The sequence below is a fragment of the Trachymyrmex septentrionalis genome, unplaced genomic scaffold, assembly GCF_001594115.1.
Source record: "Trachymyrmex septentrionalis isolate Tsep2-gDNA-1 unplaced genomic scaffold, Tsep1.0 scaffold29, whole genome shotgun sequence".
NCBI lineage: Eukaryota > Metazoa > Arthropoda > Insecta > Hymenoptera > Formicidae > Trachymyrmex > Trachymyrmex septentrionalis.
This window is the reverse complement of record NW_017305451.1, coordinates 2,775,248-2,800,725: the sequence shown is the minus strand read 5'-3', so window position 1 is coordinate 2,800,725 and position 25,478 is coordinate 2,775,248. Positions and strand designations below refer to the sequence as shown.

Sequence of the window (25,478 nt, the reverse complement as noted above, 5' to 3'; positions counted from 1 at the left end):
TATAAAATTGTAAGTTTTATGTGGCACATCGAATAATTGCAACAGTTTAGATGTTCCCACAAAAACATTTCCCGAAGATTTCGCAAGTTGAGTTCAAGCTCGATTGGCTGGTCCGACATACATATATTACCGCCATGTGCAATGTTGCACACTTGTTTTCTTTGCCACATCAAATTCTATATATTTACTGAAATCAACACAAGTTTAATTTTCCTTTGATATTCGAAATATAACGGTGTCAAGAATGCACCTTCTCGACAGTGATTTTAACGTGAACATAATTCAAGCAACGCGCAACACCCATCGTGTGGATTCGTTATTACGACACTGCTGTTACATGCTCGTCTATTTTCCCGACTCGGGAAATTAAGGAAATTTACATATAGGTGCGCCGCCCGTCAGAGGCGACGTAATGCCAAGCACTCTTCGGTCTCCGTAATAAATAGTACAACTTCATCTCGCACGCCCCTAGTAAACGTCTATAACTTATGCCGGTAACTACGCGGACACGCGCCCTTTGACGCGGCAAGCGGCTTTGAAGTCGAGAACCCGGGGAACTGTTCCTAGCGCGCGATCATTCGTTTCGTTGGCAGGCTAGACTCGGTTTTAGCATCACGTTCTGCAGGCTAGAGACAGTTCGTCGCCACCGCGGCGAGATCGAGATCGCGAACAAATGGAGATACGGTAAAATAAATAGATTCTCGAGCAAAGAAAAATCGCTCAGCATTTTCTCAACAACAGTTCGGTCCGCTACGTTTTCATTTTTTTTAAATGTTTTTTTTTTTTTTATTCTTTCTTCAGTTTCTGTCTCTGTTTCTCATTTTAATTTACCCCGCGATAGAACGACAAGCACGATACTTGTCGGCCGAATGTAATTTCGGACGGGGCGACAAGCTGGAAGTTTGGTCCTTAGGGAGAACGAGACGCGTAGCAATTAATATTCAGCAGACGCGCGTTGCATAGTCACACTTTATAAACGTCACGTACATGGAAAACGTCTACACGCGGAAGGGATACCAAAACAGGAAGGAGAGCCGAGGAGGCCTTTCACCCCTACGATCCTTTTTCGACTAATATGCAATTTAAAGCGGAATGGCGCGGCTCTCATTACGAGATAACAGCGTTTTTTTTTTTTTTCGCTTTGCGAAAACTCATGCAATCGCGGAAGTAGCGGGAGAGTATCCGTCTCATTAAAATTTTATCAAATGAAAAGTAGTCACAAATCGTTCGTAAATTATCTTTGGACAATTGGAGGAAAAAAAATCATTCGCGCTACAACCGCAGGTCTTCTTATTTTTTTGTCACGTGGAAAGAACGATTTTACCGAAGTATCTAAAAATTTTGCCGGGCACAAATCTGAAAATAATTTTTGTTCAAGAGCATCAAAATAATTACAAGTGAAATTTAGAGTGTATACCAATTCGCCACAAGGAACAACAAACTTCAACTTTACTAGCGATCAGATTTTTTTTTTCGTTTCTAAACTGCAATCAAATCACCATCGACGCAGATCTCTCCCTAACTCTTCTACACAGGAGAACGTAATAAATCATCGCATGCACTCGTGTTTCACGTGATGCACATCCAAGCGGATATAACGCTATCCACTTAGGCTAAAGTACCGAGTTCTCCCGGAGGCCCGGAACAAGTTTAAGCGGGAACGAATTTAAAATCACGGATCTCCAGGGACTCACCCTTCATTCTTTCGTTCCGCCACGAGGATGAGAAACGAGAAGGAAAAAAAAAATAAAAGAGCCGTTAGTCCACGAGGAATATAGCAGATTTCACGTAATACGAGTGTAAACCAGCTTGCGTCGGTCGGTGTGATAAGACCCTTGTCACGTTTCTTCCGAGTCACAAAATCAAATCAAACATCGGCCAGCGCGAGTCGCGCGTTTAAGGGCGCTGAAAGCGTACGAGAGGAAGGCCTCGAGAGTTCGTTCTTCAAATGCGTATAAGGAGCCCGTTGAGATGTTATTACTACAAATATTATCTTTTGGGACGTCCCTACTCTCTGTTACGCTCGCGTAGAAGCACAGGTTTCCATACGCGCACTTTCGGGACCTTAGTAAGGACTTTCTTCCGCGGGCGACCCTTTTACTTTTGTCGCCCTTTCACTTCTTCGAAGAAAGTCGCTCTCTGAAGATGACGAAGTGTTTAATCGTCTTGACCGATTATCCTCAAATTTCTCTCTCTCTCTCTCTCTCTCTCTCTCTCTTCGCAATCAAAATGGATTCAGAGTTAAACCTCATTCTCTAAAGTTACATCGATAAAACTCTTATAGTTATATTTCTCTGGTGGAGATATTTGAACATCGCAGACGGACGTCTACTTAAAACACACAAAACAGTAATTATGATAAATATACGAATGAAGAAAATTTTCTGTTTATATCTTTCCTTTTTGCTAACACAAACCGGTACTCAGCTGGCTATCGATCAAATTGATTTATCGATCATAATCTGTATCTATCTACAACGAAGCTAATTTAACTTTACAAACGTAAATCGTATACGCATCTGTGAATCGGGATTTTATATGGATTTGCGTGCATTATTATACACGGATGGTGCATCGGCTATTAATAAATCAACAGCGCAATGCCGTTTCACGTATTATGCATCGTTGAACAAGCCAAATACGTATTTAAATTTTCGTCTCAGTTATTATGAGCCTATTTCGCGCAAATTGCGTTTTCCCCTATTTTCGCCTTATTTATATATAATTATACATTTGCTTTATGAAGATATCGTTTCATCGAAATAGCGAACTTTTTACTTATAATTAATCGTAAATCCAAAATGAATTTCAAATTGTAATATAAAATATAATATATGTCAATTGAAGACACATTGGCTAGATACACATGTATTTTAATATAAAATATGTGTAATAATTTATACTTGTACAGGACGTTTAATTTAAAATATGTGTAATATTTTGTTGTTGCCAACTATGTGACATTCACATGCCGAAAGAAATTGCATTCATTTTTCAAACGAGCTGAAAAGCTTTATCGCACGGATCGATGGACGCTATGTGTTTTTCTTTGGAACATACCTGTAGCAGGATACAAAAGAAGCGACGTAATCTCTCGAGAAAAAAAGATCGTAAAATGATAATAAATACACAACAAACATTTTCATTTTCTAATGCACAAAATTTCACACAAAAGAAGTTTCTTCTTTAGAAAAGAAAAAAACAAAAAAAATAAAGACGAACTTAAATCATAAAATATCCTTTCAAAAATAAGATATCTTTCTACAATTAAGTCATAAAGTATGTATTTTTTTTATTGAAAGAGGACTGTCGAACGGTCCATTGGACGTGCATTTACGATGCATTTATCTGCGCGGCAAAGCGTCTGGAAAACGAGTCTAGGACTGAATGGTCGAGGGAAAGACACCGTTTTCTCAACATCCTTGGAAACGTCTTCAGCGTCGGAAATCACACGTCTATCACCTCGTACACAGGGCATTTGGCGCGAAGCGCGCGATGCGCATACATATTTGTGAGCACTATTCAGTGCTCTCTCTTTTTCTTGATGATCATTCAACAAACGTGTCACGGGCTAGAGTCATCAATGGAATTTCGTTTTAAAATTCTTTCGTCAAATCGATCGTCAATTAAAAAGCTTTAAACCACTTATAGATTTCAAGATTAATTAATTGAAAATTCATTAAACCATAAAGATAGATGAATAAAAATCTATAGAAACAAGCAGCTTTTAGTAAAGATTAAAATCTGTAGTCTAGTGAAACGATCACAAAAAAGCATCGTAAAAAAATCCACACGAGGTTCCTTAACACCTTCGGTTAACGGAGCGGAAGTGATAATTAGGCATGCTTAATTAATTACATAACCGTCGAGTAGCGCGATAAGTGACTCTTAATAGAGACGACGACGGGGGGGGATGGCCACATTTTAAATTCGATTACAAAGAAACGCAAGGAGAGTCCTTCCTGCGTCCATAACGGCACGCGGCCAGGCACTTAATGCATATGCGAGTATTTGTCAATTTGCATTTATATTTGACTGACGCAGTGATGCGGACGCTACTACGAACGGCGCCGCGGCGCGCACCGTATAAATGGCCGCGTGCATTTTTCCGATAATCGTCGTACGACCTTAATATCGCTCCGGCCAGAGTTTTACAGACGGCTGGAGGCTCGCCGAAAATAAAATCAAACCGAGGCCGGTAAGATCAAAGTTCGCCTAAAAAAAATTTCAATAACGAGACGAATCAAAATGAGATCTTTCGCGAGCAGAAATCTCTTCCCTCCGCGCTTTCCCGCGCGGATTTTCAATTTATATCTTCTGACAATCCATAATACTTACCAAAATTAGCTCAATTATAAATTCAAGAAGAGGTGGAGCTTCCCATTTTAATTTTTAACATTCGAAAAGAACGATTCTCCTAAGTACGAGTATTTACAATTTAGATACAGAAAATAATTTCTTGGATTATCAAAATAATTATATGAAATATTCAAATTGATTGTTAAAACTTTTCACAGCGTGCCTGAGTTTATTATTTGGTTAACTATTTTTCTGGTCCAACAGAATTATTTTAGATCTGTATCTAAATTTTTAGATACTTCAGCAAAATCACTCTTCCCATGTAGTTATGTGAATATAATTACGATTTTTGTCAGAAGACTGATGCATAAATTTTTGAATCTTATATTTGAAAAATATCTTTCCCATAAAGATATCCTCCGTATAGACAGATTCCTTTACATCTTACATACTTTAATCCACTCTTTTAACATCCGCGTCCATAATTCCACTTGACGCATATTCTCTCGAGTGATTCACTGCGGAGACAGCACTCGTAAATCGACGCGTGTATTTCTGGTATGACTTTAATCGGTTCGAGTAATAATCAGTCGATTTATATTCCGGTACGCTTCACGCCGTGCTCACAATCGGCAAACACTTTATTGAAACAAATGAAAGGATCAAGGAGCGAGTCGATAACTGCTGGAACGCACACGTGGATAATACGTAGGGCTGACAATAAACGACATGTGTATATTTAATTTGGCAATTGTGCAATTAACTCGTAAACGGATTATTACACAAAAGTTAATTTTTTAACGATGCTTATAGTCGAGTATTGGCGTCACGATGACAAATCGCCGTCGTTTATATGAACCATCATTTTTCTGCGTTAACCTCTCTCACTTAAATAATTCCTTTACATTCATTCTTTTCAACGGAAAAGCCGCGGTTCCGCCTTGCGTTTATCGAACTCATTGCATTTATTACAAAGTAGTCATGAAAATTCGACGGATAACTCTGTGTGAAAATTTGCAAGCACGTAAAAGTGTTTCGACTCCAAGGATAGACTTGAATTTATCTCTGACTTAAACAAGAGAGTTTCTCCATCCCATGATACTTTTCCCTTTCATCCTTTTACCCTACTGAAGATACGACTGTGGAATAAGGAGGCGGCTTTTATTATTCGATATAAAAATCCATGTTTTACGCGCTAACCCTTTCGTGCCGCTTTTCAATTTTTTTAAGACACTTAATGCGCCGTGTCGCGACGTCCCGTCTGCGAACTCGCGTTCCGCGCGACAAATCCTCGCAATTTGTCGACGAAGAAAAAAAAGCGCGAAATAAATTCGCACCCGAAAGCTAGTTTGCTATCGCGAGACCGGTTCTTTTTTTTTTTTTTTCTTTTCTTCTTTTTCCAACCTTTCGTCGACGGCGCGGGAAAAGGACCACGCATACTACGCGTATCGCCACGTGCATTACACGCGTGGACATTCACAGAGAGACAGTTCAACTTCCTCCTCCTCTCTCTAGGAGGAAAAGAGAGAGAGAGAGAGAGAAAAAAAAAAGAGATTCTGGGAACACGAGGGAGGAAGAGTGACGACGGGCGGGAGTCGGAGGGACCGAGACAGGTTCGACGAAGAGAGCGAGAGAGAGAGAGAGAGAGAGAGCGCGGTGCTGCTCCGAAGCCCTATACCCGTCGGTCGAAAGAGAGCTCGGTGCTCAGTGCTACGATGGTCACCAAGCGGACAGGTCGCAGCCTCTCTCAGCCTTCTCCGCTGCGGTCCATGTGACGGTCCTCCTCGTCTATCCACCTCTCGTCTACCCGACCGGCCGTTCCGTCCGACTGTCAGTGCGAGCGCGCGCGTCTCGCTTAATCGCGCCTAATTAAGACGAGCCGAGCGTTTATCCGGAGCCTCGCGAGTGCACTGCGCGCGACGCACTGTCATTGACCGTCTGTGGCCCGCGCGCTCGCCGTAAATCATCGAGGCTCTCACCCGCGGCGAAGATAGATAGAGATAGAGAAAGAGAGACTGCCGCGTAATTGTGTCACGGTTGATGTATGGATTTATTTTCGTCCGCGGTAGAGATTCGCCGTCGTTTTCGTTATCGTCTTCGGAGTTATCGTTAGAATCATCGTCTTCGTCGTCGCTGTCGACTCTCTTATCCATAGTGAGGCGATACGATTATCGACTATTAGCAGACTCGGCGCGCGCGAAAGCGGTCGAGATAGAGCGTTTTATCGAGGTGAGCCCTCTAAGAGCCCGTGAGTGCGCGCTTCGTATGAGATCAAAGGAGCGATAAGCGGGGCTAGAAGCGGATAAATGAGAAGAAATAGAAGTACACGCCGACGGAAGAGATGCGGGATTATACCCGATGATACCCGCGAGCCGCTTTAAAGAGATCGGAGCGCGTGTACTTCTCTCCGCCGGCGAGGAAAGTTCGCACGTGCTTCTGCCGCAGCCTCCCACCTCTTCGTGCGAAGCACGTGGTCGCCGCCAGGGGACTTCTTTCCACACGACGTAAGATCAAAGCGAGACTGTGTCGTTTTCCTGTTGCGATTTACAGCGTTCTGCGCGTTCATTGAAGACATGGACGCGAAGGCGGCCTTAACGAAAGACAAGGTCTTCCAGGTAATTGCGATCAAAATTAATCTTAAATTTTTTTCAGTATTAGATCGCCAAGTGAAATAGGTCTGTTTTCTTTGACTATATATTGAATACATTTTTGGAAAGTGAGATAGATATGTGTTTGATATTTGACGAAAGCGAGAAAGAGAGTTTTAATATAGGTCTAGTGCGGAAATAAAAAAAATCTTTTACAGACCTAATTTCTTCTACAGAAACGTAAGAAGAAGAATCCTTTTAAAACCATTCTCTCCGACATTTGTATTCTAAAAGCAGCAATGTGAACGGCCTCGCCAGACTGCCTTGGTTAGCTGCTAGGTCAGCCGTGTAATTTCTGGGCCGTACGTAATTTAACGCAGTTGCACTTACGTCATATGATTACACGGTTTCCGTGAATATCCGCGTTCTGTTGTTTGTTTCGATTGTCTGTTCCATTAAAGGGAGACGATTGTAATCCTGCTTTCCGTTCTGCTTCCCGCTTTGATATTACGGGAAGCCAAAAGTGTATTACGCTTTTATATAAACAACTCTTATTTTGGATATTTCGCACAAGTGCGTACACTATTAGATATTAAAGGAACAATAGCAAACCAATCTCATGAGTTAAGTGACACTTTGTTATTTTTAACTTCCTCGTGTCAAAATATAGATCAGTCCATTTCTGTGGTTAGTTTCTAAGTAAACAACGATCACATTAACGTGCACTTATGCGTAACTACAAATCTGTTACGTATGCAAGTACATATATAGCATATATGTAATTCAAGATTGAATTATTTAAGCAATGAATCCAGCTTTGACCGTTGTATGCATTTAATAAATAATAAACAAAATTTTCATTAAATTTAATACATATTTTTTAATTTATTCATTTATTATTTTAATTAAATTGACGACATATTGAATAGCAGTAGCGATCTACAGAAATGATTAAGAATAATTCCAATTGAGTATAATTTGACATTATGAATTTAACACTGTAATGATTCTCGGACCAAAGAATTTCCATTTTAAATATTCGACTCGACTTAATTAAAACTTATCAATAACGTTGATAAAAACTTATGGGACAGTCAGGAACCAGGAGAGATAAGAAGAATATATTTGTGAATGATATTCTGACAGCTCGTCACTCTAAACCGGTGATAATGCCCCCGAGAGTTCAGTTATCTGTTAGGATTAGTGAGAGAGTAACGAGAGTTAATGTTGAAATTCCATTTCTTAATTATATTACTCGCGACTTCTGTCTGTATGTGTATGTATGTATCGTATTTTCATAGATATTGTTGATATTTAAATGGGAGAAGAGGTCATCGACCTCCACTAGTCGAATCTTGCGTCAACACTGATCGATTTCAGTTCGAAAGCAGACGTGCCTTTCACAATGCACGCTAGTCATATTAGATCACGCCGTAGACGTACAAGTTTCAAACCTTTTCGAGAAAGTCTCGAAAAATAATTATGCAAGATATATTCATCACGGACAGGAATCAAAATAGAAATGTACTGTGCGTTAACTAAAAATAACATACACTTGAAATAGCAAGGTGTGGTAGTAAGTATTTAAAGAAAGTACATGGCGTTAGAACAAATACGTACAGTGAATTTCACGCCTAGAATTTCGTGCTGTAAATCAGGAACGTTACTTTACAACAGCGAATCCCATATCGCCCCGGTCAATTACGTCATGTAATTAATACGGCCTGCGCGCTACATCCGCCTAGCTCGTTTCATCTCCGGAAGCTGCAGAGTATTTTCCCGCGGCGATAGACGTCGGCAGGGATCTTTATTTTAAGCGAATCTTCTCATTTTATCGCTGACTTAAACACAGATCGATTCGCGATGAGAAATTATGCGCGATAAGGCACGCTCCCCATCTATGAGCATATCGAGAAACTTGTGTGCGTTGTCTATGTACATATATGCATACGTACGTGACATTCTTGTCGTGTAATCCGGTGAGTTGACATGTGCTGAGTTACTTGAAAGATCTTTACTTATTTCAATAGATTGTCTTGTCGGAGGTATCACTCAACGAGTACTTCCTATGATAAAAAAAGACTAAAAAGACGTAAATATGCATCGAGTCCATAGATTTACACAACTTCTTATCCGTATTCCTTTTTGCCGGTACAACACGCGATATTGGAGCAAATTAATATTTACTCGTTAACAAGCGAAGACCTGATTGATGTAATAGATTCGATATCGCGTTATTATTAATACCTCAGGCTGCAGTTAAAAACACATCACTATCGCAATGTACATAAAATTTTCATAATCCCTATAATTTATTAATATCTCTCTCTCTCTCTCTCTCTCTCTCTCTCTCTCTTCATATTAATCTAAAACCTACAGAAGCTTATTGTATATCTCTCATACAGTTTTCAATTTAATTGTCTAAATAAATTTTAATTCTACACAGGAAGTATTATAAAATTTCACGTGTTTTTTTTTGCTATTTCTAAATACATTTTTTTAAACGCATAATTTTTTTGTTCGGTTAAACTCTCGTGTTACGTAAAATGAGCGGTTTTAACGAAAACACACACGGCATTGTCGCTTGATATTCCGGAATGGGCTGCCCCGAAAAATCTCCGTTTAGACCCATAATAACAGAGTGATGTTTGCAAACTGGTTGCAGAAGAATAGAATGCTGTTCGGCATAATTCGTACCCTCCCGTGAAAAGTGGAGCACGTGCCTTCGTGCATTTTTTTACGCGTCGAACAAAGAAACGAAATTTCTATATAGTCACTCGGATGGTTTAGTCAAGTCCTTTTTTTTTTTTCTTCAAGGTATCGTCAATGATTACGACTATCATCAATGTTTACATTCGGTTACATTTTTTTTTTCAAATTTATGCAAATTTTCCAATTCGCTAAAAATACGACAGGCGAGAAATCACTTAAAGTGACCAATGTGTCAGTGATCGCACGTGTTCGAGCGCCATTGTGCGAGAGAAGAACGAGGACCGAAAGAAGAGCGCATTTATCAATTGATACGATCTTTATCTCCGAGGCGTGACCACCATGAATTAAAACATCAGCTGTGAACATCTCGTGTCGCGATAGATCACTCGTGATGCAAAAGGGAAAAACTTTGCGCATCACGCAGCGCGATTGCGGCGCAATTTGCCAATTTTATGCACACTTCGCGAATAATGATCGAAAGTAGAACACGTGACCGCGGCGCGGCATTGTTCGCAGCGTGACAATGGAATCGGATGTTTTGTTGGGGATAATAGAGCGCGTGGCCTACACGCTAATGAAAGGGTTGCACCTTTGAATACATCGAATGCATATATACCGGCGTATCTAGGGCTCAGCGGTGCTCAGATCGCGTATCCCAAGCCAGCCATGAAAGGATCCCGGGGGCCGAGAGAGTCCACGATCGATATACGTTCGACGAGTATAGGCGACACTTTTCCCGCCCTTCTCAACTTTTCGACGATTTTATTTTACATTTTCGTTCGCTCGGATTTTACTTCGCCGCATTAAAAAGTATTATAATGACGACGATACTCGCCGCGCTTTAATGACGAACACGTTCACCGTCTCACGGTGGAAAGTTTTAAATTTCCCAATACACTTAGGCCGCTCCTAATTTTTTCTTTTATTACCGTCTCATAAGGTGACTTGATGCATAAAAAATCATCTCTATTATGCATATCAGCCCTGCGCATGCAAAGAGTAATGATGCATGAAGGATTATCTTTACTATGCATATAAACGTCAATTACTCCCCGGCGTAACGCATATATACAGGTCCGTGGTTCCTGTTTTACAATAAGAAATATTCAAGGCTGCTCGAGGTCTGTGTATCAGGGCCATGTAATGCATATCAACGTCGAATGAGCACCGTCTGGACGGGCGTACGTCTATTATAACACCCTCCGAGAGCGCGCCGAGGCCAATGTCAGAGTTCGAATGTATTCTTTCAAATGCACGTAGAACAATGATGACAGGGGGGAGGGGGGAGGAGGGGATGTCCGGGGACGGTGCAGAAGTGCCACTGCACATTTGCAAGTCCCGATTGTGCATACGCTACACGTGCAAATGCACGCGCCGAGATAGTCTATATCGCGCCGAGATAGACAATATCGAATAGAAGAAACCAAGAGTGCGATTACCATTGAAGAGGACCGAGAACCTTTCCCGCTACAGTTACCTCTCACTGTCGCTATTACTCGATTGTCGCCGCTACGTTGCAGGTCGAAGATGCAGCAGTCGCGCGTACTGGAAGTACAAGCCACTACAAGCGCCTAGAAGAGGCCTAGTTAAATCGTTCCTGACCGGGTTATATGTTGAAAGGGAAACATCTTATCTCGCGGACATTAAATATCGCGGTAATAACGCGATAAATAATAAATCTATATAACAATTTATGTTTCTATGATGAATATTATACATATAATGTTATATTAATGACGACATAAATATGCATGAGTTGTTTTTTTTCTCCAAAACTATGTCGAGAAAGAGGTATCCTGATCAAGATGTATATATTACGTCCGCGTTGTGTATCTATTAAACATTTTGTTAGCTCGCTTCCGTGTATCCAAGTGATAGTATAAATGATGTTCGGCCGTACGAGACATTATTTATTCACGGCGTCGCATATTCTACGTTCCACATTTAGAATGTCCCGTCTACGGAGTTAGTGAATGACTTCCGTCGCTGCGTATTCGCATTATGGGAACACATTTCACTTTATCTCAGGCTTGATGCCGGGGAACCAAATGTGTGTAGAATATGACAACCCTGTCTCTTCGAGCTTCCAAAGATAAAATGTAATCTGAATAAAAAAAGACCGATGCATCATAAGTTCGAGGCTGATTAATTCTATTATAATTACAACATTTTAATTTCTAACAATTATATTGTAATATAAACAGGTTCTAGTTGAACCAACAAAAGGGTCATTCGTAAGAAGCGTTTTGATGAGACCGAACAGAATTTCTGATTGTCATTGATCTTCATTAAAGTGCTATTCTTATTAGACTCTTTTATTGGTTTAATTAGAACCTTTTGTTCGGTGCATTCCTAATATTTCGTAAAAGGCAATCGCGTTTCAAGAAAAGGTAATGTTTACGTATAAGACTTCCGGATACTCCGATAAATCTGGCTTGAAGAAGCGGTTACAAGAGAGAAATAGGTGTGACCTGCAAATATTTGCCCGACAAGGGAAAAAGGGTGAATATCCACATGGTAACCCAATGCTCGGTATTTCTCAACAAATGTAAGACAAGTTGCTAGATATCGGATCGTTCGATCTTTTTTGGTCTTCTTAAGACGTTTTTGCATTCATAGCACGCATTCCTAAAATCTAACATTATTTCAGTTTATCTGTAAATAATTGTAAATAACAAACAAATAGAACGTGAGTACATATTGTGCATAAAGGCGAAAATATGCGTTTTCAGGAAATAATGGATGATGAGATTAAACTAATTACGTTGGATTTCACATTGCCCGCGTCTGTTAATATTATATCATCGAAACAGCACGAACGTCATTTACACAATTCTCTCGTGTGTCCCAGTTATGCAATATAGATATATCACACTATCGTTATCTTTTATAATACCGTATCATATTTCTCTTTCACAACACCGTAAATGTTCTTTATGTTTATCTATATTATATTTTCGTCATAATATTTATATTTAACTGCATTCATACGTTTACGTTATTTCATTGGACGTATGAGAAACAGGCTCCAGTAACCAACGCAAATAGACGACCTCTTTTTCTAGTCCCGGGACTAGTCTCGAATTAACGTTAAGATACTCAAGACGCTTGATAACTCTATTCAATGCTGAACAGTTGTTTCGTATCCACGGTTAGTCAGCGTGAAGTGTAAATTTATTTTTAAACACTCAACACTTGCAGACGTGACGACTAAACTGGAAGCTTCGGACATAGTTGAAATTCCGAGTCATTCGCGCGCTTGTAATACAGTCCGCTCTCTGTGCGGTTAAATCAACGTTTCATTATAGTGATTAGATTGAAACACAATATCTTCTGCCGAAAAATATTCCAGATTGCGTCACTTGAGACTCCAAACATCGCAATGATTTATTATCCTGCTTACATAAGATGGAAGATGTGTGTAAAAGTTATACACATCGATAAGTATTGTGTGTTTAAAATAAAATCATCAGCGAGAACTTCGATTTAAAATACAATTGTAATAGTAATATAATTACTGTCAATAATTATACTTTAAAGTATGACTGAAGTATAATTTTGATATACCTACTTTCCTTACAGCGATCAAGTATTTAATTCAATTTAAGAACGACTCTATTTCACGCGGGAACAACGTAATTGGAACTCGAACAGCTCGATTCCAAATATCGTCCGTCTGTTTGAACATGTAAAGTCGCAAGATGTCGAAATAGGACACCGATTCGAGAGAGAGAGAGAGAGACGAGGGGTCGACAGGTCAGAAACGCTCCCCTGTAGAAACACTCGTATAAGGCGGTTCGTATAAGGCGGTTACCGTAGAAATGCAACGAAAGGAAGATGTGTCTCCCCGTCGACAGAGAAATTACATCGCGTTACATCGTATCACGTGCACAGTAAGCGATACTTCAAAGTATCGCGCCAACAAGATGCAAAATGAAGGTTAAGAGACCACCAGACCAGAGAGAGAGAGAGAGAGATATGACATAATTGGTTTTACAGGTACATTTTACATATTATTGCAATATCTTGAATTGCACAACGAGACACATTCCGTATTTGTGTTGGAAACGGTCCACTCGGGTCTTCGTTAAAATTTTATGTTGAATATTTATATTCGAATGTTAATTTAATACAATGTGTGATTATATTATTTAAATAGTTTGTGTTAAATTGATACTCAACATTTCTTAGTGTCGAAATAACACAATTCAATGAGTACGTAAAACAAATAACAAAAGTAATGTAATAATTTCAAAACCTAAAATTATAAGATAAATGAAAATGGGCGTTACCTTAATATATTATAAATGTTTATTTTACCGAAAAAATATGCTTCCACGATTTGTTTACAAACTTCTATTACGTAATATTTCTGCAACTTCCTAACGTATTTATCTTGTGTTAAATCAATACAAATTCGAGTGGACCATTTGGGACGTGAAGTGTGTTAAACTTAACACAAATTTCGCAACAGTGTACGATGAAAACCTCTCATTGACAAATCTCGATCGATAAGAAACCAAAAAAGATCGAATTCTAAAATCCAACGTCGACTGCGTAGGAAGTCGAGAGATGAGGAAGTGTCGCGACCTTTCGCGAGTGCGCTATCGCGGAAAATCGGAACAGGACCCCCGATGAAATACGGGCTGTGCATCCTTCGTACCAACTCGACTCCGATATCCGTTCGATACACGTCAATTCCGTCGCACCGATGAAATAGCACGCTAGCTGTTACGTCTGGCGCGCGTGTATAAGTCTCCCAACGAGCGATTAGTTATCAGCGGAGGCCACCGGTGGGCACGAGAGAAAGAGAGAGATCCACGAGAGAGCTTGATCGAGCAGGATTTATTCATGGATCGCCACGCGCCACGTGGACGGATAATTCTCTCTCTCTCTCTCTCTCTCTCTCTCTCTCTCTCGCGTATATGTGTGTCTGGTGTCCACCTCCTTACCTCTTGACTGACTCGCGCGACGTTCTTCCACGTGCTTTCTTTCGCCGTGAAACCAGTCGTTCGAGCAGGCTAACATGCAACATGGGGTTGAGATAAATATTACCGACGACCGAACGCCGCCTGCCCGTATGAGTGAGATGCGAGAACATATTATCTCCTCGAGAGAGAAGGTTCAATTGTACGCATCAATGGATCGCGAGTTACAGAAGCCGTCTAGAAGCGAGTACTAGATTCAACATGCGTGGCACGTGGCGTCGTAGATTTATTCTTAGCATAGGCTCCGAACGTGCCACCTGAGATTCCTCTCTCAAGCAAAATATACAGACGGACTGTCTCAATGCTACTCCAAGAAAATTGTTATAAATAGAGAATAGGAGAAAAAAATGTATTCACATGGAAATATACAGGGTGTACAAAAAGTCGGAAATATTTAGCCAGTACTGGCTAAATGTTTCATACAAAAGTTATAGGATTTCACTAAATGTACCAAAAGGTAATATTCATTTGACCCTGAGCGTAGGTATAAAAGAGTCCGTAGTTAAAAAAAATAAATTTTTTGTGGGAATTCTGATTTTTTTTATTCAACAGCATTCTTGTAGCTGACATTAAAATCTATTCAAAATGCTACAATAAATCTTTTTTTTAATTAAATACTTTTCTACCTGAGGTAGGTACTTGTAGTATCTATACTTTTTGATAAAAAATTCAGGTACCTCTAAAGGCTTAAGGTCAAATAGATATTGTTATTTGATGCATTTGATAAAACTCTACAATTTTTGTATGAAACATTTCTCTATAGTCTTGTTTTTGAAATATTTATTCGTTATCCGGTCCTATATTTTTTCGTTATCCTGTATACATAAATTATACTGTATTTTATAAATTATACTTACATTAATAAATTTATTACTATATTTTACATTTATTCATATATTTTTAATATTTATAATTTTTTAACATAACCGTCCTTTAAATACTTTGATATTTTCGTTAAGTTTCAAATCGTCATATTCTCTCTCCTTTCTCTGTAATTTCTATGATTTTAAAATTCATAATATTTCTTCATCTCCATATGCTATGTTATTTCAGTGTCGTCTAAATTAGGAGGTTTATTGTTTTGATAGCAGCATCTCTCTTGAAGCTATTTCGAAGTAACGTTCGTGCTGTGTCAACCTCGACCCCTTAACGATCCTTATAACTGAATGGAGAGGAGAAGTAAAAGGTGGGTGATAAGGGGGGGACCTTGCGCTGGGAACGTGGAAGTGAAGAACGAAGAGTGTTCACCCCCCCCCCGCCCGCCTCCCCCCTAATACTGGAGATCGTGACTTACATCGAGTTCTGGTCATTACCCGTGAAGTTCAAGCCTAAATGCATCGTGTATCCCGGGGATTATGGGGTAAATACGCCTTGAGCGTTCGAATCCGCCTTCGCGTCGATTCATAATTCCATGAGAATTTATTACCGAAGCAAACAAGACGAGACGCATTCTCTTTCTCTACTTTAGCCTTTCTCCCTCCTTTCGGCGTTTATTACCAAGAGGTTCACGTTTCATCCGAATTTAAAGATCGCAACGATTTTAATCGTCATCGAAACAAATTGGCAAATTATGGCGAGAATGAAGATTAACAATAATTCACGTTGAAAATTTTACAATCACTCTTCTCCGTGCAGCAATTATAAGAAGATGATTTAATGCTACTAAAGAACTGGAACTAAAAGAATTTATCTAAATACGAAGAACCTTATTTTTCAAAACGGATCTCGGTATTTGAATATTTTGGTGCGATTTTTCTTACATACATATACATTCTGCAAACCGAAATCTTTTTCAGTCTTGAAACGCAATTATGAACGGAACAAGCGATTTAATAATTTTTTATGCTAATAAGCATCTTTATAAGAATATTAATAATCTGAAATCTAAGATGAAAATCTGAAACTTGCGAATAATTTTTATCGCGAAAAACATTGCCTCGGTCTGGAAGAATTAATTTTGGATAATTGAATCAGCCCACCCTCGGCGATAAATAACAGGACAAAAAGCGGCTATTTAGAAACAGAGAATCTGTATATGATGGCATATCGTAGCGTACAACGCAAATGATGCGCGTAACGCGCGTTTTATCGGAGCGGCCGTTAAAACGCCAGCTGGAACCAAGTGTTTTCGCTCGAGCCACACCTCGTATAAGCTGCGAAAGAGGGCTGCGGACGTGCATAAGTTACTCTAAGTCATTTTTTCGCGCGGACCCCTCTCGACGTAATGTCGCGTGCGCGAACTATCACCCGTGCGACAAATGGCCGTTTCGGAAAAAAAGAAGGAAGAGAGGACGCGGACGGACGGACGGGGATGAAATATGACGGACAAATTGGCTGGTTGCTTTAGACGGTCGCACTTAGATATATATATGGTATTCATAGCTACTTGACCCGAATGCGCGCGCAAAAGGCGCGGGATGGTGAGCTTGGCGAAGAATAGTCTAATAGAACGTAAAGTATACAGAACGTAAGTCGTATTTTATAGCTCTCCTTCCTTCGGTGCATCCAAATCTCGGAGAGCCCAACAGACGAATCTGCCAGCTGTTTTCCTTCTCTCGTTGCCCGCCTTCCTGCTACCTTCCGCTATCTCCGCTTGCTATTCGCTTTCCGCGCGCGCGCGCGCGCGCGTACGTTTGTTCGCGACGGAAACGAAAATCAACCCTGCGAGAAAGAGTATCGCTGCCCGGATCAACGACTCGCAGGAATGGAGTTCGCGAGAAAGAGTGTTGTACATTGCGTCAACGTTGCTACTCTTTTTCGACCGAATCGACCGAGCCGAATCGCTTTCAGCTGTGAACGCGCGAACACGTGAAACAAAAAAAATTCCCTCTGACACATCGTCGTGCTGACGTGATGAAAGAGGTAAAGGCGAGGGAACGATAAAAGAGCTGGCAGGAGATTCAACGCCTCCTCTCAGCGGAATTTAATCGTCTGCGAATCTCTGCGCTGCTATTATGAATTTTTTCGATTAAGAACACTCTCCTACATGGCGTTTCAATAAACATGATAATGAATTTACAAAAAAAAAAAAAAAAAAAAACGAGTGTATCGACTTTGCATTTAAATTTGCGTAGATCAATGTTTTTCAATCTTTCTCCATTCGGGACATATTAAAATAATAACCAAATTTATTGAGTAGTCAGGATGCGATTCAAAATCAGTCGGCGGCCTGGCGAAATGTGACGAAATCGGTAGTCTCACACACACACAAGCACAAATGTACATGGGCTCGTGTTTATGTGTTACAGCGCCTCGCCACGGTAATTGCTGAACTTACAGGCGTGGAAAAGTGACGTTATGACGACAAAATTCGTGCTGCGTGCCATTTCGTTATTATTTGCTTAATTGTGAAAATGTGACGTATCTCGTACTTATGAAAGTCCTAAAAATAGGCAGAAACTATAGTTATCCTGGAATTTGATATGTAAAAGCGTATATTTTATTCATTCCAACAGCTGTTCAAATCGTGTGTTTCCGAAATTAGGCTCACTTTACCTACCTTTTACGATCATTTACTATTAGAGAAGAAAAGGACAGTTTCTGCCCATTTTTACAGATATTTTAAAGCAATCTCGTCATTTAGATTTATCCAAATTGTCTTTGTTTACAAATGGCTTGCAGCATAAATTTACGTGTCATTCCTCGCTTCATAATTCCAACATGGCCGCCGCGACTACTCAGGAGCCTTAAATGCATATATTTCAGCACTCAGCAGAGAATCTTTTTATTAGATACCGCCAACACGACATTCAAAAATAAGTAAAAATTTTAAAGCTCTTATTTTTTTATTCACAATATTAAGTGAATTTTAATTTATTATATATTGAATTTCTCTTATTTAATTAGATTTAGTCTCATCGATCCAATTCATATCACAATTGTTTTATTTTATTGTTTAAAAAGTTATTTTACTGCAATGACGATATCGTTTGGATTAAAATATTTATAAAGTAAACACACAATATAATTTAAATAATTTTTGAAATATTTTTTACTTCTCATTTTGCTTTTTAATTATTATATTTCTAAATTTTTTGGCTTCTTTTACTGTATCTAAAATTTTCACGACACACCTGGAACCCCTTGCGGGCACCACCGGTTGATAAACCTTGGCATAGATAATCCCAATATACGGCAGACCAATTAAAATCTCGGTAGAGAATATTCAGAAACGCAGAGGCAGTAAAAGAAGGTTGTGGCCAGCTTTTAATTTCGGCGATTGTGCGAGTGTTATGAAATTGATTGCCGTAGAGACACCGAATCGCTAAATTTTCCCAGGCGATAGAGAGGAAAACGTTACGGTTTTACGGAAATAACGATGAAATAACGTTGCGAGAAACTCGAAGCTCGCGAGCTGAAATTAAACTTTCTAATGAATGAACCGTAGTCTTGGCTGAGTAATGTAACGCGCCGCAGCAGTTGCGTGTATATGCATGTATAATTAATGGCCACGAGTTTAAAGACAACTTTGCGCGATTAAGCAATGCGAATGCGAACGTTGCAGCTCGCTTGAGGAACGGTGGAATGCCCGATCGAATTTGCAGAACTCTCGTTAAAATTGCAAAAGTGCAGTTTTTAATTCCGAATGTAAATGCTATTGATTGAAATTGCTTTTTTAGAATTTTTTCACAACGTCAGGAAGTATCCTCGAATGCGGGATGTTTAAAAAAAAAAAAAAAAAAAATCTTTTTGAGGCTTTCTCCCGCGTCGCCCGGCTGCGACGAATAAAAGGTCTCTCTCGTTTAGCAAAATTCCAGCAATTAAGTGTATTACGCGCATTTTATTTCAACGGTTACACGCCTTTTTCGCGAGCAGTCACGAGTTTTACATGAAGAGCGGCGACCCGCGCGGAGCAACGAATGATATCTCCGGTGTTCATTCTGCCGCCTTGTGTTTTTGTACAAGGCAGAAACGCTTACGTTAATGAAAACCGTCCGTAGGAGATCCCCTCGTAAAAGCTAGTAACGAACGCTAAAGCAAAAAGCGTTGAAATTAAAAGCTGCGACCTCTCGATTCTTGACGTTTGCCGCTGGATGCATTCATTAAAATATTTCCGCTTTAATTAGGACTGACGAAACATTTTCTCTGAATCTTTAATTTAGACATTTTTTTTTTATTAAATTATTCATTAAAATAAGCGAGTAAGATTATTCCATTGCAAGATTCCATTAAAATTCGACGTACGGATCAATTTAGCGAAAAATGATACTTTATTTATACAAAGTAATATTTTTCGCAATCAAATTATTTATAGGTTCCATGGTGCTTATCTGGAGTGCCAGATTATTAAGATCTGCCTAGGAGCATCAATATCATTAAATTAAAATACGAAGCGCCGTTACGGTCTAAATGTTAAGATGTTAAAACTATTATACAATATATATATTCATTTAAGTGCATTAATTTCAGAAATGATAATTGCGTGCCGATATGGTTGTCGGACTTTCAACGCGATCAGTCTGAAATATTAATAATCCTCCCAAATTTCCCAAATTTAATTTTAAAAAACTGTAAAAAACTTATTGCGAAAAATATTGCCTCGGCCGGGAGTCGGAACCCGGATCTCTTGCATTCCGTGCGAGGCAATATTTTTCGAGGCAATTATTTCAGATTGACTGCGTTAAAAGACACTTTTGTTTAATATTATTTATACTCTCTTCTTTCCCTCGCTTCGCGAAAGGGATACATGAGCGGAACGAGAAATGACAGTAGAGAATAGCGCGCGTTGCGCAGTTCCATTATAATTTGCCGTAATTGTCGCACGTGAATTAGTGCAATTACGAGGGGTGTACGGACGTGAGCATCGTAGATGTCTCGTCGTAAGAAATGTCGGAACACGCGGATCGATACTGCACGAGAGCGTATAAAACCTTTTGTCTCACACTAATAAACGGGCGACACGTAATACATTCTCATAAACGTCACGTTGCGGATTAATCACGTCTCTATTTGATGTTTACATTGCAAGTGATATACGTCGCGTAAGTACAGTCATTCGCTACCTCACGACTCGTCGGGTGTACGGCAATTATGGAGACGCTGGGCTTATCTTCCATTAAAAATCGTCCCCCAACAGAGAGTTTAATCTCAAATTATTAAATTGCCAAGTTGGGAATTAATTACTTCAAGTTGATAAGAAAGACCCAGCTACTTTTGCGCAAGAGGAGAATATCGCGGGCGGGATTAAAAAGATCTCCACCTTAGGTACTCGGGTTTATATATATATATATATATGTATTGTATATATATCGTTATACACCGCAGTGTACACTTAAGCCCGTATATCGCGTTATTATTCCGCTGCTCGTTCTCGGCGCAGTGATAAAATTCTAATAGCGCGGTTATATATACGTAGCCCGGATTCTGTATGTATTTCCTCTCGCCGGCAGAGAGATCGTCCTACACACGCGGCCTCCCCCCATTTATTTCTCGTCGGTCGGAGCATGGAGCTTCCCACCTTATCGCAAAAATCAGTAATTAAGTTACGTTTCCCCCGGTACCCTCGAAGAACGAACGCGCGATGGAAATGATTTCGAAACGGCAGCGGCCAACCCCTTTTTAGCTCGCGGCTCACAGCCGCTCGCCTTCGTGGCGAGAACGCGCGGCATCTCTTATTAAATCTCGGCGCGAAATTATTATTAAGCGTGCACTATCCGTAGGATCCGCCGTACGATCCCCTCTTCCAGGCGCACGTTGCACAGATTTTACTCGCGGACTACGAACGTAGTTTCTAGGCTGTACGCGCTTCTTCGCGCGCGATTCGCTCTCCGCGAGTCTCTCACCGCGCGAGATTTATTAATTTCCGGATTATCCCGCCCGCGATTTCCCGTCTCCCCGTCGTGCAAATGTGATTTCAATTAATCAATAACGAATACAATTTCCTCCGAGGCCGAGATAAATGCGATCGGTATTGAATTATAAATTCAGAGAACGCAAAGCAGCGGGACGAACGTTTTCGTCCAGGCGTAGCCTTTTACCGCTCCGCTCTCGCCGTTCAATTACAGTCGCGCGGCGATAGCTATGCAAAAAGGCCCGTTTTACTCGCGTTATCTTTGGTCCTGCATTTACAAAGAAAAAGAGCGATCAAAGCGAAATTTATAGTACGAAGCGTTTTAACGACGTTTTTACGCCGCTCCGCTTTGGAAAGATAAATTACGGAGCCGGCGCTCGCGACTCGTGCCCGTTTTTATCGATATTCCGATATTCCATGGAATATCGGATGTATTACCATTCCGAAACGTAACAACGAAAATATGATATAAACTGTCATTATTGTTATGTGAAATTATTATTTCGTACAAAGGAAATCTCACGTCTCACATTTCGTTGGGCGCGCGATAATCATTTTTACACGTTTTCACGAGAGTACTTTCCATATACACACACACACACACATATATATATATATATACGAAGGAAAGTGTCAACCATTCTTATTTCCGGTCCCTCGTGCGATAGGTTTTTCACGGCGATACGAATGGGACGGAAGTTAGTGTTACATACCGCACAGTTTGCGAACTATCTGCAAACTCTATTCCGACGTGATCGTCCTCACGTGGAATTCCCTAGCGTATCTCGAGATATTGATTTTGCGACACGATTTGCCGGAGGATACCCACAGCGCCGCACACTCCGGGAAATAAATCCGCGAATGGAATCTAGGTGGAGGAAACATGAGAAATCGCATTTGCTAGATTCTATGAGACTTATCTGCCATCTTGTCGATTATTGAAAATCGGCTAACTCATTCGTCACGCTGGCATGCAAACGCCATCCTCGAACGAGAGGGAGATAGCGCGAGGAGAGAAGCGAGGACGGAAGAGGAAGGGAGGACAAAGTGAAATAGACTAATCGGAGATTCGACGACGGGGGAATAAAAAAGAAAACCGCAAACTCCGTGGAATCGGCAGCTCGCATGAATAATCATCAAGAGACTCGCCATTAAGTGGAAAACATTCCCCATCGTTCGCCATCGCCTTATGCTTCCCTATTGATTTTCGCTGATATACTCTGCTATTAGCTCGCACCGTCGCTTCGTGCTAACTAAAACGATTATACGCTCGTCAGAGGACATTTGAAACATTTTCGCACTTTATAAAGATGTCAACGGTACTAGAAAAAAATTTCTAGTTTGTGCAAAATGTAATTTTTTTCTTAAATAAGAAAAAGAATCTTGAACTCGCGTCTCTCAATCGCATTGAAAGAAATGTTCTGGTTAAATAAAAAAAGAAAAGAAAAGAAAAAAAACCACCCAACAAGAATGTCATTTCGTTGATGTATCAGAATATTTTTTTTTTCAGTACAATTGAGGCAAGTTTTTAAGATCTTTTTATTTTTTTATTACACACCAAAATGCCATTTCTCTTGAGTGCTTTTGTTGGTTTAAACATCAAAAGTATTTTTTCAATGTATGATTAAAACACATGAGTTTTAAGATTTTTTCTTGCTTAAGAAAAGTTAAACTTTCCACAGAAATTTTCAAACAGAATTTCTGTTTACCAGATATAATCAGAAATCCTGTTTGATCTCGACAAAATACATTCTTGTCTTTTGTTGATTTAACATTTTTCTCGGTGTATCGATAAGAATATTTTCTTTGTCGAGCATTAGTTTTTTTTTTATTTTTTTTATACAAATACGTGCGTCTTAAATCTCACGGAACAACTCGGAACTCCGTGCGAGCGTTGGTTGAATAGGCGTGCAAAATTTTGTTGGATAGAACCAGTTCATCGTAAATCACGAAAGGCGTGAACGGAACGACTTTCGGTATAACTCATGCGATTGTGCAATATCGAAAAGTCCTCAAGTGTCGTTGGATATCTAATGTCGTCTTAAATACACACTGTCGCGAGCTGCGAGCAATGACAGCCTCGAAGTCTAAACTACCGAAGGAATATCAGATCCCGCCGTCAGATGCGTATAAATAAATAATGAGAAGGATACACCTTCGAGACGTCCGCCTAAGAGGTCTATTTTTAATGGAGAAAATGCTTGACAATGATTTAGATAGAGTCATTTTACGGCGGCCTGATCTAACGACTACTTATCTGACGCCTGGCTCTATATTTTCTGCCTCAAGGTTATTCGAGCGTATTACAGCAGCCGTCGCGTACGCGCAAGTGTAATATATTCATAGCCTGTAATGAGACTATAATTAAGCTGTACCATGGAATTATATAATTAAATTTAATGAGTGATTTAATTTATCAGCGTTCGTGCATATTGATTAATCATCGTAATCTGCAAAAAGATGGTAAAAGATGTAAGAGAAAGATTTAATGCAGAGCATCTCGCTCGACTTTAATGAAAACGGGACAATTGTAGGGTGAGCTTTTTAAAAAAAGAGGTGAAAGCTTCGGGAGTTCTCTAAAGGAAATTCGCCGGTATTAAGGTCGACGTCCATATTGATGAAGGTCCTCGAACAATAACGACCGTCGATCGTTAAATACGTACGAGCGTAATAAAGCGACCGTCTGATACGCGTAAACCCGGATTATCGCGCGTTTATTCCCACGTCTCTCTAGCGAACAATAACGATCGTCGATCGCTAAATCCCAACACACGAGTCATCTCTTTGCGATCATCGCCAAACGATCAATGCATAAAATGTAGGTAATAATTTCAACCACTAAAATGTATCTAAATGGCTCGCACTTCCGTGTATTTAATAGGCTCTAAGCCATAGATATCTTTTCGTTATTCGATCCAATGAACTTGACGCGATAACCAAGATGACAGCTCTAACAGAAGCAACGTCTCTTAAACCACTCGGTTATTGCCTAAATGACTTGTGTGTGTGTGTGTGTGTGTGTGTGTGTGTGTGTTTGAGTCGGTAAGATAATACAAATGATTGACGGTCCACTCCCGTCCCCAAAGGGCAGCTAACGTGATCAGCAGACTGGAAGAGAAAGGGCGGGAAAGCGTGCTATCAGCAAAAAGAAAGTTTCGTGACGAAAATATTAGTCATATACTTTCTCATCGAAGTGATTTAGAAAGATTCTTGGAATAACTCTCTTTCTCCAAAGAGAAAGATAATTATTTCAAGAGTCGTTTGATTCTAGCATATTTTAAAAAGAATTTAAAATGAAATATACGTATACGAGTAAAGTAGTACGACTGGAAAATAATTACGCGGGTCAAAATAAAAAATTGAAGTAAATAGATTGCAACGCAATTTAACGGTATCATGTCTTATTTCAAGATTTTTGAACAATCTATTGACTGAAGAACTTGTTTCTTCTCATCTTAATATTTCGAAATAACATGCCAATACTGACTTATCGGAACCAGACACATCGCCTCTGTTACAATAAGTATTATTTGAATAGTTATTCGTTAAGGAGATTATGATATTATTCTTATCACTAAAGAAGGCTTTGTAAGTCAAAACGTTTGTATATTGAATTAATTGTATTCCTTATAAATATATTATTTCTAAGTCACCTGTTTAAAAATCTCGAAATAAGCCACGATACTGTTAAATTGCAAAATAGAAAAAAAAAAACCAAATTCGATGGCTGCCTTAGTTATCTGTGATATTGATCGTCATTTGCATTTTGTTGCAGGTAACAACGATACCCGACGAGGGCGAGGACAATTTTAAAATGCCCAGGGCTTCCGTGGTACACATGACGTCGACGGCAACGAGGCCGCATCACATGTCACAAGTATATATCATTAATAAATACTGTCATTAGTTCGTTAAGTTTAGTAATAAACGATTAGTTAATAATCAGCTAATAATAGAGGATCGTTACATTGATTAAATGAGATGGCTATTGTATAATATGTATCTTATATTTTAGAAATTTATTAGTGACAAGACGTACAAAAATGGAAAACACAGAAAGAATAGTTTTACTGAAGTATCTAAAAAAATTAGACTTTGAAA

The 25,478-nt window shown here is 39.6% G+C and overlaps 2 protein-coding genes across 2 annotated transcripts in view; one reads left to right on the top strand and one right to left on the bottom strand.

Moving 5' to 3' along the window:
* Window positions 1–25,478, bottom strand: part of LOC108749425 (very-long-chain enoyl-CoA reductase-like) — a 101,111-nt gene that overhangs the window by 60,065 nt on the left and 15,568 nt on the right. The window lies entirely within an intron of this gene.
* LOC108749424 (facilitated trehalose transporter Tret1-2 homolog) overlaps window positions 1–25,478 on the top strand; it is a 73,872-nt gene that overhangs the window by 39,922 nt on the left and 8,472 nt on the right. Inside the window, exon 3 of the mRNA XM_018488124.1 lies at window positions 25,153–25,254. Coding sequence (XP_018343626.1) covers window positions 25,153–25,254 — 102 coding nt within the window. The remainder of the gene's footprint in view (window positions 1–25,152; window positions 25,255–25,478) is intronic.